This window comes from Mobula birostris, chromosome 15 (genome assembly GCF_030028105.1).
Source record: "Mobula birostris isolate sMobBir1 chromosome 15, sMobBir1.hap1, whole genome shotgun sequence".
Classification (NCBI taxonomy): Eukaryota; Metazoa; Chordata; class Chondrichthyes; order Myliobatiformes; family Myliobatidae; genus Mobula; species Mobula birostris.
The window spans coordinates 36,562,522-36,580,493 of NC_092384.1; the positions used below are offsets into that span (position 1 = coordinate 36,562,522).

The 17,972-nt window shown below is 39.4% G+C and overlaps 1 protein-coding gene across 4 annotated transcripts in view; it reads right to left on the minus strand.

Moving 5' to 3' along the window:
* The window catches only part of cyld (cylindromatosis (turban tumor syndrome)), an 80,674-nt gene that overhangs the window by 19,901 nt on the left and 42,801 nt on the right, over positions 1 to 17,972 (minus strand). For all 4 annotated transcript variants that reach the window (XM_072279586.1, XM_072279587.1, XM_072279584.1 and 1 more), the window contains 7 exons: positions 14,278 to 14,419; positions 13,551 to 13,673; positions 13,103 to 13,194; positions 12,061 to 12,127; positions 9,846 to 9,978; positions 6,691 to 6,799; positions 1,873 to 1,991 (listed from right to left, as the gene is read on the minus strand). In XM_072279586.1, the coding sequence (XP_072135687.1) occupies positions 1,873 to 1,991; positions 6,691 to 6,799; positions 9,846 to 9,978; positions 12,061 to 12,127; positions 13,103 to 13,194; positions 13,551 to 13,673; positions 14,278 to 14,419 (785 nt within the window). The remainder of the gene's footprint in view (positions 1 to 1,872; positions 1,992 to 6,690; positions 6,800 to 9,845; positions 9,979 to 12,060; positions 12,128 to 13,102; positions 13,195 to 13,550; positions 13,674 to 14,277; positions 14,420 to 17,972) is intronic.

Consider the following 17,972-nt stretch of genomic DNA (forward strand, 5'->3'; position numbering starts at 1 on the left):
CTTACAGGTTCCAAACCTTTGTTGTAAACAATTTCAGAAATTCTTAAGGTCTCATAGGCATCTCAATAGAAGAATGCAAACACCTCAAGCAACACAACAGATGTAGCCTCCAGAGGGCTGAAGGTGAAAGCGTTCCCGAAAGTTACGACATGGGTATCAGAGCCCCAGTAGCTTCTTCAGCCTGAAAGGGAATGGCCTGTGGATTTCAATTGTTCTAAGAGAACTCCTGCTAGATGATCCGGAAGTCAAGAGGAGTGTTACAATTGAGTGCCATGCAGAATGAAGAGGAGGTGGATATGGTAACACATATAGTCCATCTCTTCTCATCTTGGACCCATTTGAGAAGACAGTGGCCTGGATTCTTAGATTTAAGAATCTGTTCTTGTTTCTTAGTTGAAAGAAGCAGCAGATGAGTATCATTTTTGCTCAGTCTCCTTACATGAACAACAAGGATATTCTTTGGACAGAGAGATTGAAAATGCCAAAGGTCAGATTGGCCGAGGTTGTCTCTCAGTGGAGGAGGTCAGAGAGGGTGAAATAGAGATCATTGCGTTTTGCCGAAGGAAGAGATTTCCAAATGAATACTCAAATTTGCAAAGGAGAGAAAGTGTGAAAAGGAATAGTCATATTTTAAAACTCAATCCAGTACTTAAAAATGGTGACTTAAGACCTGGCTTATGGCTTAGTAGGGCAGCCATACTTGAAGAGACTAAACATCCTGTTATACTGGCAAAGGATCTTCATATCTCAGACCTCATTTAGAGGTATGTATGTCAAGAGGTGCGACATGGTGGCTGTAATCACATTATCCAGATTGCACCAAAATTACTGGATTCCCAGTGCTCGTACAGCTATAAGAAGAATCCTGTACAAGTGTGTTTTTTGTCGACAGTGGCACACAGCTATGGCTATTGTGAATGCAGTGTTCTGCTTCTGCCAGTTTCTCCAATGGACAATGGATTAATACCAACCACAAATCTGTAAGGAAGCTCAAGTCACAGTTTATGCATGCCAAAAATGATCTGGGACTTGGGTTAGCTGGCGTTTACAGGATTCCTTGTAAACATGGAGCAGCATATATCAGCCAGACAGGGCGCACGGTGGAATCCCACATCAAGGAGCACAGGAGGTGTATCTGTTCTGGTAACCCAAGCGATCAGAGGTATCAGAACACAGCATTCGCAACAGCTATAGGATTGACTTTGACAGAATTCAATTCGAAGTAAGAATTGGATTTGACTACTGGAGTATAAATACTACTGGACTAGACTTACCCAGGTGTTATCCCTGCGATCTTCTTCAGAGTTTGTCAGCAAAACGTCAGATACAAACAATACCTGTACCTGGCTTGAAGCCCCAGAAGAGTTTATTCGTCATATATGCTGGGAAAGCACTAGATCCTTTTTTAGTATATTACTAATGACATCTTTGTGTTTTTTTAATTAATTTCCTTCCTCCAGGAAATAGCACAGTAAAGAATCAGCACTCTTTGGGGCAGCTGAATGTAGGGTTCTAGGCTATAATGAGTTGCAGAGCAAAACAGAGGGTTCTTTAATAGTTTGGGAGATGGTACAAGAGCAATATGAGCTATCACGTTTTCAAAGCTTAGACTAACTGTAACAGCTCTATTACAGATTTATTAGGATCTACAGGATGGCACATCATTGTAACTGAAGATTTCTAAAAATAACAAGACAAAACTCCTGATCATGAATTATCATTTACCAAAATTATGATTTTGGTAAGTGTATTACCAAAAAAGTAACCAATGCTTCAAAGAGAAGTGTGCATCTTAATATCAACTTAAAGTTAACATTATTTATATTTTAATCAATAGTTACCAATTCCACAAAATCTAAACTGAAAACCTACCTGGGTATTGCAAGTTTTGCAGTATTGTTTGATTTTTCCGGGAGTTATATCATTGTCGTTATAACATTCTTTACATTCATAAAGTGCAAGACCTCCACAGATTCGACAGTCTCTTGGTGCTAAAATATAAATAGCAAAATTATCAACACTGTTCTATATTTTAAATCATTTTTATTATAAATCAGTAACAAATGTGGCTATTCAGATTAAATTAACTAAGTAGTGCATAAAAATACCAGGTAGTGTTCATATTTCATTAAGAAATGTGATGGTGGAGGGGAAGAAGCTGTTCCTGTAATGGTGAGTATGTGCCTTCAGGTTCCTGTATCTCTCCTTGATGACGGCAATGAGAAGAGGACATGTCCTGGGCATGCTTTTCTTGATCCTGTGCAGTGGCCTCTTCATACCAGACTGTGATGCAACCAGTTAGAATACTCTCTTTGGTACATATGTAGAGATTTGCAAGTGTCATGTGTGATATACTAATTCTCCTCAAACTCTTAAATGAAATATAGCAACTGTTGTGCCTTGTTCGTAATTGTTTAAATATGTTGGGCCCAGGATAGATCCTCAGAGATGCTGATACCCAGGAAGTTGAAACCGCTCACCCTCTCTACTTCTGATCCCTCGATGAGAACTGGTGTGTGATCCATTGACTTCCCCTTCCTGAAGTCCACAATCAATTCCTTGGACTTAGTGAAGCTGAGTGCAAGGTTGTTGCTTGCACTCAACACCAGTAAGACCACGAAATAAGACCTTTATTGCAAGAGGGCTGGAGCACAAGAGCAGTAATACCCTACTCCATTTACAGAAGAACTTGATGAAACTGCATTTAGAATTTAGTGCACAGGTCAAATTTCTCTTTCGAAGGAAAGCACTTAGAACTGAGCATGTGCAGCAAACCCTCACCAGACTAATTTCTTGCATAGTGGGTTTGTATAGATTTAAGTATTAAAATATTTTAAACTGCAGAGAGCACAAGAGGTGAATTTATTAAAAAGTACAAAATTCTTACAGGACTCGACAATGTAAATAACGGGATGGTGTCGCTCCCAACAAGGACATTCAGAACCAGGCATCAATTGTGATTAAAAATAAAAGAGAAAATTCACACAAGAATGGTGAATCTTGAAATTTCTCCTTTCAAGAGAACTATGGAGTCTCAGGGGCCCAGTATATTCAAAACAGATGAATAGCTTACAGGCCTTTAAGGGAATTGAAGGATGGGGGTTAGCTAGAAAATATCAATGAGGGAAAAGGTCAGCCAAAACCTTGTTGAACAGCGAATCTGAACATAGTATTTTTTTTCCTATTTCTAATTTTCTGATGTACTATTTCTTTAATATCTTGAAGTGCAAATAAAGTACCTGTTCAATTTCTACATTCCAGGGATTTATAAATTCTATAACCTCTTTGTAACTCAAGTCTTCAAATCCTGATATCACTTCAATAAATCCATGCCGGATTCCATCCATGGTCAGTATATCCCAACCAAGAAGTGGTGTTCCGAACTTATCATAGTATTCCAGACATATAAGCTATGTAACCTATATTCAGTTCCTACTCCTTGTACAAAGGCTTGCATTTCATTAACCCTGATTGTTTTTATTCTGTACCTGCCATTTGTGTGGTGTGCTGAGTGAATGAATTTCAACTGGCCTGACAGTGAAAACATTTCAAGTTTCTTACTGTACACAAGTTTAATATTCAACTACAATAAACTGTGTCAAGAAAATCATCCACTGCTTTGTGCAAGTAACTGCTCTTCACTGGTTCCAACAGCATCAATAACTCAGGCCAAATCTGTTGCAAAACCATCATTATACTGAATTAGAATGGTTGTCTTCAGATATGCACCCCTTCCATTGTCTCTCTAGATTACTTGTCCAATGCATTTTGTTTTACCAACAGAGATGGATCTTTCAGCTCCTTTAGGATTTTCTTTCTTTTCAGTATTCCCAAAACCCTCTAAACCAGGGGTTCCCAACCCTTTTTATGCCACGGACCCCAACCATTAACCGAGGGGTTCGTGAACCCCAGGCTGGGAACCTCTGCTCTAAACAAAACTTGGCAAATGCACTTAGAGATACCACTTAATATTTTAGTGGACTGACATATCAAGAATCTCAGACTTACAGATGAAGGAAAACCAACTTTTTGTGGCACTTTGACAAAGCTAGAATTTAGTGTACATTTTTAAATGCACTGAGAAGGTGGAGCTGAACTGCCTTTTTTTTTAAGCACTGCAGCTGTTAGTGGTGAAAAATTTCTTAAATTTGGAGTTTCCATGACCCAGTATACATCAAAGTAAACCTCTATTCCATATCAAGATAGTGAGAGACTAGGAGAGGAACAGAGAATGTGTTAGTGTTGCCATGCAATTGCTCACTCTCTTTCTTGATGGCAGTGGTTTGAGGCATATAGCAAGTTACCACCTTGTACAGTATATGGTATACAGTGTAGTCATAGTGCATTGTGAATGCCTAAAGTGCTGGATAGGTGCCAGTTATAGATGCATTTTATCCTGGATGACACTTGAGCTACACCCATCTACATAAGCAGACACTCATGATGTGTGTCTTGCAGATAGTAGGAAAACTTTACAAAGTGAATTGATGTGTCAATTCACCCCAGAAACCAGCGCGTGAACCTGCCCTTGCAGTCATAGTAGCTTTGTGACTTGTGTAATTGAGTTTCCTGTCACTGATAAAATCCTTCCCAAGCCTAGCATTTACTAGAAGCAAATCAGTCATCCCTCCTAGCCATGTCTTTCTCATGCTCAAACTGCAACTCAAAAGCAGATGTTCTATTCTGAACTTAGTCATAGGAATAGTTTAGAAGAAAAGATAGGAGGATGTGTTCAAAGCCTCCTTGAAGAAATGTAACATTCACATCAACACTTAGAAACCCACGGCCCTTGACTACCGAATGGAGAAAGAGCATTTGGAACAGTTTTGAATATACGTATGGGGAGTATACAGAGGTCTCGCATTAGGGATAGTCTCAAACTATCTTTCTATCTACCACACCCAACATGTATTCAAAGTTCAAAGTAAAATTTATTACCAGAGTACATACATGTCACCACATACAATCCTGAGATTCTCTTTCCTGTGTGCATATTCAGCAAATCTACAGGACAGGAGCATAGAAGACAACAAACTGTGCAAATGTAAATATAAATAAATAACGAGAGAATGAAATAAGTTAAAGAGTCCTTAAAGTGAGATCATTGGTTGTGGGAACATCTCAATAGATGAGTGTAGTTATCCCCTTTTGTTCAAGTGCCCGATGGTTGAAGGATAGTAACTGTTCTTGAATCTGGTGGCATGAGTCTTGAAGCATGTGTACCTTCTACCCGATGACAGCAGTGAGAAAAGAGCATTGGCTAGGTGATGAGGAACTCTGATGATGGATGCTGCTTTTCTTTGACAGCGTGCTCAACGGTTGGGAGGTCTTCAGCCACGATGTACCTCTGACAAGGAAAACTGGCCCTCTCATAGATGCTAAACCAATGCAGTTCATTTTTCTCAATATTACTATTTAATAAGGATGGACTCAAATCATTATTGATCATAGGATTGTTGCTTTAAGAGATAGCAGCAGAGTGTGATGTTCAGATGTTCAATAGAAACTTACCAGTAAAACAATCTAAAAAAAATGATTGGGAAATAATATTCCAAATCAAGATGTTTGTAACCACAGAGCAGCCATAGAAATGACTGGAAAACATCACACACACTGGTAGAGTAGTTAGTGCTCTTGCCACACAGCTGCAGAAACTAGGGGCTTGATTCTGACCTCAGGTGCTGAGTCCACCTTTTTTCTGTGACTGCCTTTCCTCTGAGTGCTCTGGTTTGCTGCCACACCGCAAAAGTGTGCTGGTAGGTGAGCTCACTGTTGCAAATTGTCCCAAGTATAGGCGGATGGCAAGAGAATTGTGGGGGGGGGGGGGGGAGGGGGGAGTTGATGGGCATGTGAGAAAGAATAGATTACAGTGAACTATGTAGGGCATGGGGACAAATGGGCTCACTCTTAGTGAGCAGACATAAATGTGATGAGTTGATTGGTCTCCTCCTGGGAAACTATGAGAACTTTCACAGACATTCTATGCTAAAGGAATGTCTAATTGGGCTTCTTGTAAAGCTTTACTCCCTCAAGTGGCTTTTAATAATACTGCAGCTGCAACCAGTAATGAGGAGACAAAATTCTCATCTTTGTCTCCAAAGGGTCTCTTTAAAGTTTTTATGAACTTGATCTCAAACCTGTTTGACAACAGGTAAGCAGTCATCAATGCATCTCGATCATAATGGAAATGCCAGTCACATAAATCAACTTTAAGATATAGTAACTGCCTCAAGGGGGAATAAATAGAAAGTTTGGGGGAAATTCTCAGCATTTTAATGAAAATGTAACTTTCTGATGTCTACTCAGTAGACAATTTATTAGGTACACATGCTTGTTAATACAAATATCTAATCATTCAATCATGTGGCAGCAACTCAATGCATAACCATATAACAATTACAGCATGGAAACAGACCATCTCAGCCCTTCTAGTCCTTGCAGAAAAGCATGTAGATGTGGTCAAGAGGTTAAGATATTGTTGTTCAGACCAAACATCAGAATGGGGAAGAAACATGATCTAAGTGACATTCAAAATCATATTCAGAGTCCCAACTGACAAATGGAAAGCTAAAAGGGCAGGCAGTCCCAGGTGTAAACATGAACAAGAAAAGCTAAAACAGCTCTTCATAGTTCTTATCAACAGAAGAAAACACGAGTTCTAAAAGCAAACAGAAATACGATGTTACTTACTATCTTCTAACAAATCAGTGATATCCAATTCCAAAGTTGGAAAAATCTTCTTAAACATTTTGAAATCTTTTCCAAATCGTGGCATCTGAACTATGAGACATGAAGGCGCCTTAAAGAAAATACAACCTTGTCAAGGATTTTAATTATTCATATTGAATTAAAATCAGTCAAATGCTCAAAATAAACTTAAATTTTATTAAATTGTAATCATGACATTCAAATAAAATTTCACACCCTCTAGTTAAATAAGATGATAGAGTGTGGTATGGTTCTGCCAATTGTACAGTCTTTTCACTCACTGAAAAATTCATACTTCAAATTTCACCCCAGTGTAAACTATTGTTCTAATTTTGCTTACAATTCACAAAGAAAATAAAATGAGATTTTCCCCATAATACATTCTATTTCAAACAGGTGCTACATAACAATTTTCATAAAGAAGTAAATCTTGTCCACATTAGAACACAGAACAGTACAGGCCCTTTGGTCCTTGATGTAGCATCATAACAAGCTAGGGAACTATAGGCCGGTCAGCCTGACATCAATGGTAAGGAAGTTACTGGGGGAGATTTCTGAGGGACAGGATATACCAGCATTTGAATAGACAGTCTAATAAAGAGGTGTCTGTGTGACTTTGGAAGTCACATGCTTGGTGAGCCTCTTAAGAGTTTTTTTTTGAAAAGGTAACCAAAAAGAGAGAGTAGGGCAGTGGATGTTGTCTACTTGAACTTTAGCTAAGCCTTTGACAAGTTCCTGCATGTTAGGCTGGTCAGCAAGGTTAGGTCCCATGGAATCCAGGTGAACTAGTTAGATGGATTCAAAACTGGCTCAGAGGTAGGAAGCAGTGGGTGGTGGTTGAAGATTGTTCTCAGAAATGGAAGCCAGTGAGCAGTGATGTGTCAGAAAGGCCAATGTCGGGACCTTTATTATTCATTATTTAAATGATTTGGATTTGAAACTACAGGGCTTAATCACTAAGTTTGCAGATGACACAAAATTAGTAGGTGCAGTTGATAATGAAGAAGGTTATCCTAAACTACAGTAGGACCTTCATCAGTAAGGGAAACAGGACAAGGAGTGGCAAATGGATTTCAATACTGATATGTGTGAAGTGATGCATAGGAGTGTCAAACCAGTAGGAGTTACACTGTGAATGGTAGAGCACTAGGGAGCGCAGTGGAACAGGGGGACTTAAGACTACAAGCGCATAGTTCATTGAAAGTAGCGTCACAGGTGCACAGGGTGGCGAAAGGCCTTCATCATTTAAGGCATTGAGTACAGAAGTTGGGCATTATGTTGCAGTTGTACAAGTCATTGGCAAGGCTGCACTGGAGTATGTACAGTTTGGTCACTTCGTTGTAGGAAAGATGTAATCAAACTAGAAGAGTGCAAAAAAGATTTACAAGGCTGTAACAAGACTTGAGGGCCTGAGTTATGGGGAGATGTTGGCCAGACTAAGTCTTTATTCACTGGAATGTAGTAAAATGAGGGGCAACTTTATAGAAATGTTTGAAATTAAGAGAGCCATAGGTAAGGTGGTGATAGTCTTTGATTCCCAAACGTAGGGGAGACCAAAACTAAAGGGCCTGGATTTAGGGTGAGAAGGGAAAAATTTAAAAAGGGATCTGAGGGGCAACCTTTTCCCCACACAGAGCGTGGTGAGTATATGGAACAAGTTGCCAGAGGAAGTGGTTGAGGAAGATTCAAGAGTAGCACTTAAGCAGCAGCTTGGATAGGTACATGGAGGTACAGGGCTTTAAGAGGGATACTGGTCGAATGCAACTAGCTGTGTGCGCCCTGTGGTCAGCACAGACGTGTCTTGCCTGTATCCAGGCTGTACTGCTCTATGACTCTCTTTACTGTAAGGTAGTCAATTTAGAGAGGTGCAACAAAGCAGAAGTGGGAAGATATTGATGGAATAGAGGAACAAAGGACATTGGGATCCGCAGATCCTTAAAAGATAGCGGGACAGCCTAATAATGAGGGCAAAAAGGTGCACACTTGCCTTGGCTAAGCACGAGGATAATATTGGAGAGATTACAATAGAACTGTAGATAGTACTAGTTAAAATTGAGTACTGCAAAAGTTTCTGGTCATGTTACGAATGCATTGTAGAAGATGAAGACCATGTTATCAGGACAGAACACTCTAACAATGATGAAAGTCTGAATAAGCTTTACCTTGTTTTCTATCATGAAGCTGAAATATATACACAGGAAATGAAGACACCAAATGAAAAGTACATATTTCTCAGGAAAAAGGTCAAAAGCAGAAGGGTCTTATGAGATGGGTTATGTGGTAGAATAACCAGCTGAGATGAAGAATCATTTTCACCCAGAAGCTAGAAGGAATTTGAAACTCACAGCCTGAAAGCACAGTTGAGGCAGACTGTACCTGCAGGGTTACAGACCTATAACTGAAAGATGGAAGTGGCTGATGTCATGATAGATCCCATGATGAAATTCCTCTGATGAATATTTTAACTTCCATGTGTGGAAGCTGCAGTAAGGCAACTGTTAACGTCAGCATCCAGGCAAGGATAGCTTGGGGCAGTTGTGGTCAAATGAGACCTTATAGTGAGATTACCGGAGACACCTCTATTTACTACAGAAGAGATAAGCAGGAGTGACTGCAGTAGTCTGTATTCAAGCCAGAGAAGTGAGGCTCCTGTAGTGAGACTTTTATAGAAAGGTGTTGCTAAAACAGTGTTCCTTTACACAAAAGGGGTGCGGAGACAGACAAGATAGGAATAACATGATATGAAACACACCCAATAACTAAGGGATAAATGTTTTACTAACTCCAGTGCCATCGGTTGTCATCTTGCAGTTCCTACTGATTTTTAATTTATTGTGAACGGCGAGTGATCTTACCAGTAAACAATTCAAACATAGGCAACATACAAAGTGGTCAATATCCATAACTAATAAGCCAATTTTGTATAAGAATAGCAGCTTTATGTCCTGGCTACAGAACAGTGTGGGTGACAGGAACCACACTGTTCTCCTGGTGCACAAGTAAAATAAAAATGTTTGAGTCGTAAGGGTGTGTGTGTTCTGAGCCCAGTTATTTTATCTTACTACCAGCAATGCCACATGCATTCTAAATTACAACTGAACTTTCATAGTCAGGCAGTTTAGTCTAATATTTTTTACCTCAGCAAACTTAAGATCACTGGTAATAAATGACCATTCAAGCAACTGCTGAATTGTTGGAACACCAACATCTTCATTTTTATCCATGAATATTTGGTAAAAGAAACAATCTTGTACTTTTTGCCCTGCTGACCTATTAGGAAGCAAATAGAGAAAGAAAATGATCACTACAAAATAGAAATCCTTTTTGCATACTCTACAATTTAAATCACAAAATAAACTATGATGACTGCTGATCTAGATAGCAATTGCTGCTGCGTTAAACTAATCTGAATGCCACAGGAGCATAACTGTTAGTTTGTACTATGTAAATATCTGCAGTTTTAGTGGTCTGGACATAGTAACTGTGAGTCTCAAGTGAAGATACAGTTCAACTTCATTACGTATGAAGTTAGACAGAGCAATAGTTACTCAACTGACTTCTACAATGCCTGTACAATGTCATCACCAGAAGAGGGGTGCAAGATAGGTATTAAACCATTAACTGGTTATGCTCAGCCCACGGAGGAGGTATCAACTTTAACTGACGTTTCGATGACAAACTCCGCCATCTTCATCAGAGATGCCTAGGCACATCTGTCCAGTAGTATATATGCTCCCGTTATCTACCCCTCTTGATTGGCTAGTCCTCAACCAATCAGCTTTCTGCTGTTCCACCTTGTTTACAATCAAATTCCAGTTCTTACTTGGAGCAAGACTTTCACCTAGACTGGACTAGACATGCTAGGCATCATCCCTGATGAAGATGATGGAGTTGGTCATCGAAACATCGGTCAAAATCGACACCTGTACCCAGCTGGAAGCATGAGAAGAGTTTATTTGTAATCTAACCAGTGTTTTGTACAACTGCAACATGACATTTTAAATCTTATACTCAACAACTCGGCCTATGAAGGCAAGCATTTCAAGTGCCTTTTTCACTATCATATCGACCTGTATCTCCACTTTTAGGAAGCTATTGACTTACACCCCCAGGTTTCTCTGTATATCAATTGCTAGACCAAATCTTGTGGTTAGCACATGTAGCAAGCAACTTCAACTGACTTCATCCACTAGCCTTCAGATTCAAATATGCAATTTAGACTAAATTTAAAATGCAGCTCAGAATAGTAAAATGCAGACCAGACAGACCAGGAAACAGGCACCTAACTAATTGTCTACATGTGCACGAACCCAATTAACATCCCATTACATTAATACAACAGTAGTTATCACTTATTTTGGGTGTATTGATGGGAAGATCCATGAAATTTGAAACTGTTCCATGTTGTTCAAAGGAAGCATTGTAAAATTGTAAATATGGATTTGTTTGAATTTCCCTGACTTCTTCTGATTGTCACCAAATAGTGGTGTAGTGTTGGGTGAAGCAGACCCCTGGGTGTCCTCCCTCTCCCTCTCATATTTTGTCAGCTAGAGACTGCTCCATGTCTACCAGTACTTCTCTCCAGTGACATTCATGCAACAATAAAATCAAAGTTCCTAATAAGTTGTTACAAAATTTGACCTGCATTATCTCATACTTGTCTGCATTAAATTCCATCTTCCATTGCTCCATCCCATTTGGCAGCAGATCCATGTTCTATTGTATTTTCAGAAATAATATGTGATCATAGTTGGAATAAAAAACCGCTGACAGAGAAGTTGCATGAATTTCCAGATTACCGTAATACTACTGATTGATCCTACTTCAGTCAGGTGGGAAAATTTGAGCTTAATTGTCATTTTGAATTTCAAGTATCAGTTGTTCCTGAATAAAAGAATTGAAGTATAAGGCCCAATATTGTCGCTGGATATCTATAACAACACTTAAATGGAATAACCAGAAAGTGTAGCCCTTTTCTGGTGAAATTTTTGACGTTCAGATTTATTGCTACATTTGCCTAATGGTGTTTACTTCATCAGATACATTTAGAAATTTTAAAATACTACAAACAAGAACATATTCACTTGTCATAAAATGTATCTGTATATAAGAACTGGATGAGAAAAACTCAGTCAATACGAATTCTTAGAGAACAAAAGTGAGCATAACCAAGATTTTCCACTACACTTGCTTTCACAAAGCACAGAAAATTTCTGTCCCTAGCAAATTGACATTATCTTCTTTAGGCCTAAACGGCACTGCTCAAACCTTTGTATCAAATGCAGCTTAAACCTTAAACAGAGTGAATGAGTGCCAAAGAAGATAACTCTAATGTGATAAAAACTTACATACCTGATTTTTAACAAAGGTTCGACCTTTAATATATGATGAAACAAAATGTTGAGAAACTCTTCTGGATCTACAAGATACATGTTGCAACATAGGTTAGGTAGTCAAACATATGAAGCCATACAATTAGAATTTAACTAAGTTAGACTCAGATGTTCAGTAGGTATGTATCAGCATTTACCCAAATAGCTATCGCTCAAATGTTCTAAACACTCAAAACTCTTGCATGTGTAAACTTCCATATTTCCTTTCTACAGAGGAGAGAAGCATTAATGGTGGGTCACAGAATAATCCCACTTCCGCACTAATTTTCCCTCTGATACGTTCCTATTCCACTTACACTAGGAGCAATTTACATGGACAACTAACCTAGCAACCCACACATCTCCGACACGTGGGAAGTCAGAGCACCCGAAAAAAATCTACACCATCACAGGAAGGCGGCAAAGACGCCACACAGACAGCACCAGAGATCATGACTGAACGCAGTTTACTGGAGCTATCAGGCAGCAGTTCAATTAACTGCACTCTGATCTTTCACAGCTGGCCAAATGCAAGGGTCTGCATATTTCTAAGGCAACTTAAAATAATACCATCCAAGTCAAGATCAGGTTTAACTTTCGAGTGTCGCAACCTAGTTCCTGGTGAATAAATTCAAAGCACAAAGCTGTAAAATTACGTTCACAATACAGGCAACTCAGAGTGAGGTTAAGCAATTAGGTTGCAGGTAAAACATGAGAATTTTGCTGCAGGTCTGACTACTGTGACTGGAACATGGCAGATGTAAAATTATTTTTGGCTGAGAAAGGAGTCTGAAGGAAGTACAATTGCCTGTGAATGATGAACAGATAAAGAAATATTTTCAGTGATAATTGAAAATACAAGGAAATATTTTCAAAGCTATAGTAGAATCATAATGTATTAAATATTACACAGTAGTTTTAAAAAACTAAATATTATGAAGCTTTAATGGATTCCACTGAAATCCCTCTTCCTCAATTTTAAACTGAAACCATACACACACCAAAACACAAAGTTGGCACACCTTTCTCTTCTGAGGTAAATCCTGAAGCTGCCTCAACCTTTTCAAGAATTCTTCTAAGTTTCATTATTTTAGTAGCAGATACGTAGCCATGACTAGAAGAGAGAAGGACAGTTTTCTAGTAACAATGAATGAAAGCAGTATGCCAGACATCAGTCACAAGTTTTCAACTAATCCAAATGCTGTCCCTAAATGGTTTTCAACAATGAAGTTTAATTTACTTTTAAGTTTCCCTGACAAAAACTTACACTCCACTGAATATTTCACATTTTTTGAAAACAGAAAAACAGATTTTCCAATTAACATTCCTCAGAAATTTCCATTTTCTTTTGACTGTATATTAATTCAAGACTTTGGCATCTGTTTTAAACTTCAATTATATCCGAAATTCAAAATAATTCAACTATGCTTCTATAAATATTGAAATTATATAAAACCTCATTGTACTTACTTTCTCAAAGGATTGACTATTTCTGTCCTTAATAAATCTTGTGTTTCAGTATAAAATTCAACATCATCCTTTTCTTTAGGCCTAAGTAATACAGTATCCAACACAGAGCTAAAAGCGAACATACTGTGAAGAAAATATGTTAAATCATAAGGAAATACTTAATTACAGAATCATTAAATATAAATTTGGTTAACTATTTCAGCTACAAATGTATCAACATGTGTACTAAGATTTATCTTTTCCTACATCAAACCTGTAACATACAATAATCAGCATCCATGCCTCTGTCTCCTCCCTCCCAGTGTTCTTTAGTTAATGCCCTTCCAATCCTAGGATCAGGACAGATGGACTGGAGGATAACGAGGAATGAGTCACATTTTATTTATTGATACAATGTGCAGTAGGCCCTTCTGGCCCTTTGAGACATGACACCCCAGTAACCTCCAACAAACCCGATTAACCCTAACCTAATCACAGGACAATTTACATGACCAATTAACCTACCCAGTAGGTCTTTGAACTGTGGGAGGAAACCAGAGCATCCAGGGAAAACCCACGCATTCCACAGGTACTGAACGGCACTGGAATTGAGCTCCAAACACCAGAAAGCCCAAACCGCTACACTAACGTATTAAACTATACAGACTCAGAATGAGAAACGGGGCCAGGAAAAAGTCATTGGTTCAAGTTCAGAACCACACATAGCAAGGCAATTATACATGCTTACCAGAACAATGTGGAGTCCAAATAACAGGAATTGTAATGCCCTTGAATGCCTTTTTTCTTTCCAACCATTATGGCTAGGCCTTCCTTCTCCATCTTAGGAGGAGTGTTTTCTTTAACTATTTCACTTCGGTATCCTCCAAATGCTAAAACAAAAACAAGCTAAGTTTTTTTTTTGCATTACTAATTATGAAGAAATGCACGGTACGGAGCTGACTGTTTTTGAATATCAATTCAGTACATAGTTACATCAAATGATCATAAAGTGGCACCTAATTACAAACATCAATCACACCAAAAAATATGTTAAACTATTTCTATACAAACACATTAAGTGCTAGGGATGAAAAACATTACTTGATGTAATGTTAATTAAGTTGAGCAGGCTTTTCTCAGTGCTACAGGATGAAGCCTCAGATAAAACAGCAATCTTTTTTTAATTGACTATTTGCTGCAATCTAGCTGTACTATCATGATTATAAATCATAGGAAGGAGAAATCAGACAGGTAAAACCATATCTACATTTTAATGTTCTGCAAATGTAAGAAAACATCTGAATACTGAGGTACTGGGGAAAAAAAACAGGAAAGAGGAGTGATTTTGTTTTGATAGTCACCTGAGATGGCACTGTATTTTGGAAAACACAAATGAAACACGAGTAGTTTTCCTTAATTATCAAAGTTCAAATTGCTAAGGAGATCAGCAAACCCAAAGATTATGAGCCCTAAGTGTTCAGGAGTTCAATCCAATTGAACTGCATTTTGACAGGGTAAAATACAAGCAAGCCACCTATTTGTCTATCCGCTCTGCAGAGCAGAGATAAAAAGTCATTAATATGAAATGGTAACTGTTTCTATTACCATGATGCTCCCTGACCAGCTGAGTACTCCAGCATTTCTGTTTGTTATTTCGTTCCAGACACGGTAGCAAGTGACCGGGAATTTTCAGCAAGTGGATACACCGTGCACACTGGCTGCCTTCCAACACAAGATTCAAAATTGTTTAACGTCATTTTCAGTATACAAGTTTAAATGAGAACTTAATATTTGTACTCCAGATCCAATGCAGCACATAAAAACACAATCAGAACACAATCAAAAGAAACACAATAAATATGAATATATGATAGTTTTGAGGATGTAACAAGCGCAGTAGTGGATAGATGGACGTTATTTTTTGGATTTGAAGAAGGCATTCGATAAGGTGCCACATAAAAGATTTATCCATAAGATATGGATGCATAGAGTTGGGGATTATGTATTAGCATGGATAGAGACTTGGTTAACCAAATAGAATGCAGATTTGGGATGCATGGTTGGCAATCAGTGGCAGACATCCCACCTCTCCCGGAAGTTCCAGGAGTCTCCCTCATATTAATAGCGGCTCCCTGATGCCCGCAAATTATATACAATATCACGGAAATCAATTTTTTTGAGAGCGAGCAACAGCAAGCAAGCGAGAGCGCACGAGCGAGAAAGCAAGAGAGCGCGCGAGCGACCACACGCGCGCCATGGCAGAGTATTCCAAAAAATATATAAAACGTATGTCACCCCAGACTACACTAAGTTGTAGCCCTGCCTAATAGGGGTCAAAATAACGACAGTGTTGCTTGCTGCACTATTTGCAACAGTGACTTTTCTATTGCCCATGGTGTGTTAAGACTGTAAAAGACATGTTGAGGTAAGTTTAACAGGTGTCATTCATTTATTAGCATAGCTAACGTTATTTAAACTAGCTGGCTAGCTGCTAAGGAGCTACTCTATTGCAGACATCCCAGCTCTCCCGGAAGTTCCGGAAGTCTCCTGCAAATTGATGGTGCTACCTCCCTGAAATGAGTTTTTGCAGGGTAGGATGTCTGCAGTGGTGAGCGGTGTGCTGCAAGGGTTGGAAGAGGGAACTGAGTGTAGCGTATCCAAGTTTGCCGATGACACTAAATTGAGTGGAAAAGCAAATTGTGCAGAGGATATGGAGAGTCTGCAGGGAGATATAGATAGGTTAAGAGAGTGGGCAAGGGTCTGGCAGATGGAGTACAGTGTTGGTAAATGCGAGGTCATCCACTTTGGAAGGGAAAATAGAAGATCAGATTATTATTTAACTGGCAAAAGACTGCAGCATGTTGTTGTGCAGACGGATTTGGGAGTACTTGTGCATGAATTGCAAAAGGTTGGTTTGCAGGTGCAGCAGGCTTTCAAAAAGGCAAATGGAATGTTGGCCTTCACTGCTACAGGGATTGAATTTAACAGCAGGGAGGTTGAGCTGCAACAGTATTGGGTACTGGTGAGGCTGCATCTGGAGCACTGCGTGCAGTTCTGGTCTCCTTACTTGAGGAAGGATATACTGGGTTTGGAAACAATGAAGAGGAGGTTCATCAGGTTGATTCCAGAGATGAGGGGGTTAGACTGAGGAAAGATTGAGTCACCTGGGACTGTACTCGCTGGAATTCAGAAGAACGCAAGATCTTATAGAAACATATAACATTATGGAAGGGGCAGATAAGATAGAGGCAATAAAGTTGTTTCCACTGGTAGGTGAAACTAGAACTAGGGGACATAGCCTCAAGATTCGGGGGAGTAAATTTAGGATGGAGTTGAGGAGAAACTGTTTTTCTCAGAGTGGTAAACCTGTGGAATTTACTGCCCAAGGAAGCAGTGGCGGCTACCTCAGTAAATATACTTAAGGCAAGGTTGGATCGATTTTTGCATAGTAGGGGAATTAGCTCTATAGGGAAAAGGCAGGTACGTGGAGATGAGTCCATGGTCAGAGCAGCCATGATCTTATTGAATGGTGGAGCAAGCTCGACAGGCTGGATGGCCTTTTCCTGCTCCTATTTCTTATGTTTTTATATAGATAGATCGTATGTCCAAAGTAATGCTAGGCACAGGAGTGTCTGTGCATACGGCAACTCTAAGAGGAAATTATAATGTAGTGGTGGTGGCAGAAATGGGAGGGGTGAGTTAGTGGGTGGAAATGTTAATCATTCTTACTGTTTGGGGAAATTAACTATTTTTGAGTCTTGTAGTCCATCATGGATGCTACATAGCCTCCTCCCTGATGGAAGTAAGGCAAGCAGTCCTTGAGCAGAGTGGGTGAGACCCTTCATGTTGTTACTGGCTCTTTCCTGGCACCTTTCTGTATATATGTCCTTGACAGCAGGTAGGTTGGTGCCAGTGTTGCATTGGGCAGTTTTGACTACCCACTCTAGAACCTTCCTGTCCGCCACTGTGCTGTTTTCATACCATGCAGAGATGGTGTATGTTAATACACTCTCCACTGTGCATCTGTGGAAGGACAAGAGTATAGATGTTCATAGTCCAGTCATCTTCAGCCTCCTCAGAAAGCAGAGGTGTTGGTGAACTTTCCTGATTGTGAAGGATGTGTTCTGAGACTGTGAGAGGTTGTACGAGATGTGGACTCTCAGGAGCTTGAAACTGCTCACAGTTTTCATTGCTGCAGTGCTGATGTAAAGAGGAGTATGAATGATGCAAATTCTTCTGATGTCCATAACCATCACCTTTGTCTTGTTGACAATGAGGTTATCTGCCTGGCACCAGGCCTTGGGCTCTTTCATCTCCTCTCTGTAGGCCGTCTTACTGTTGTTGGCAATGAGCCCCACTACTGTCATGTCATCGGCAAACTTGACAATGTGATTTCTTGGATGTCTAACCATGCAGTCATATGTGAAGAGAGTGTACAGCAAG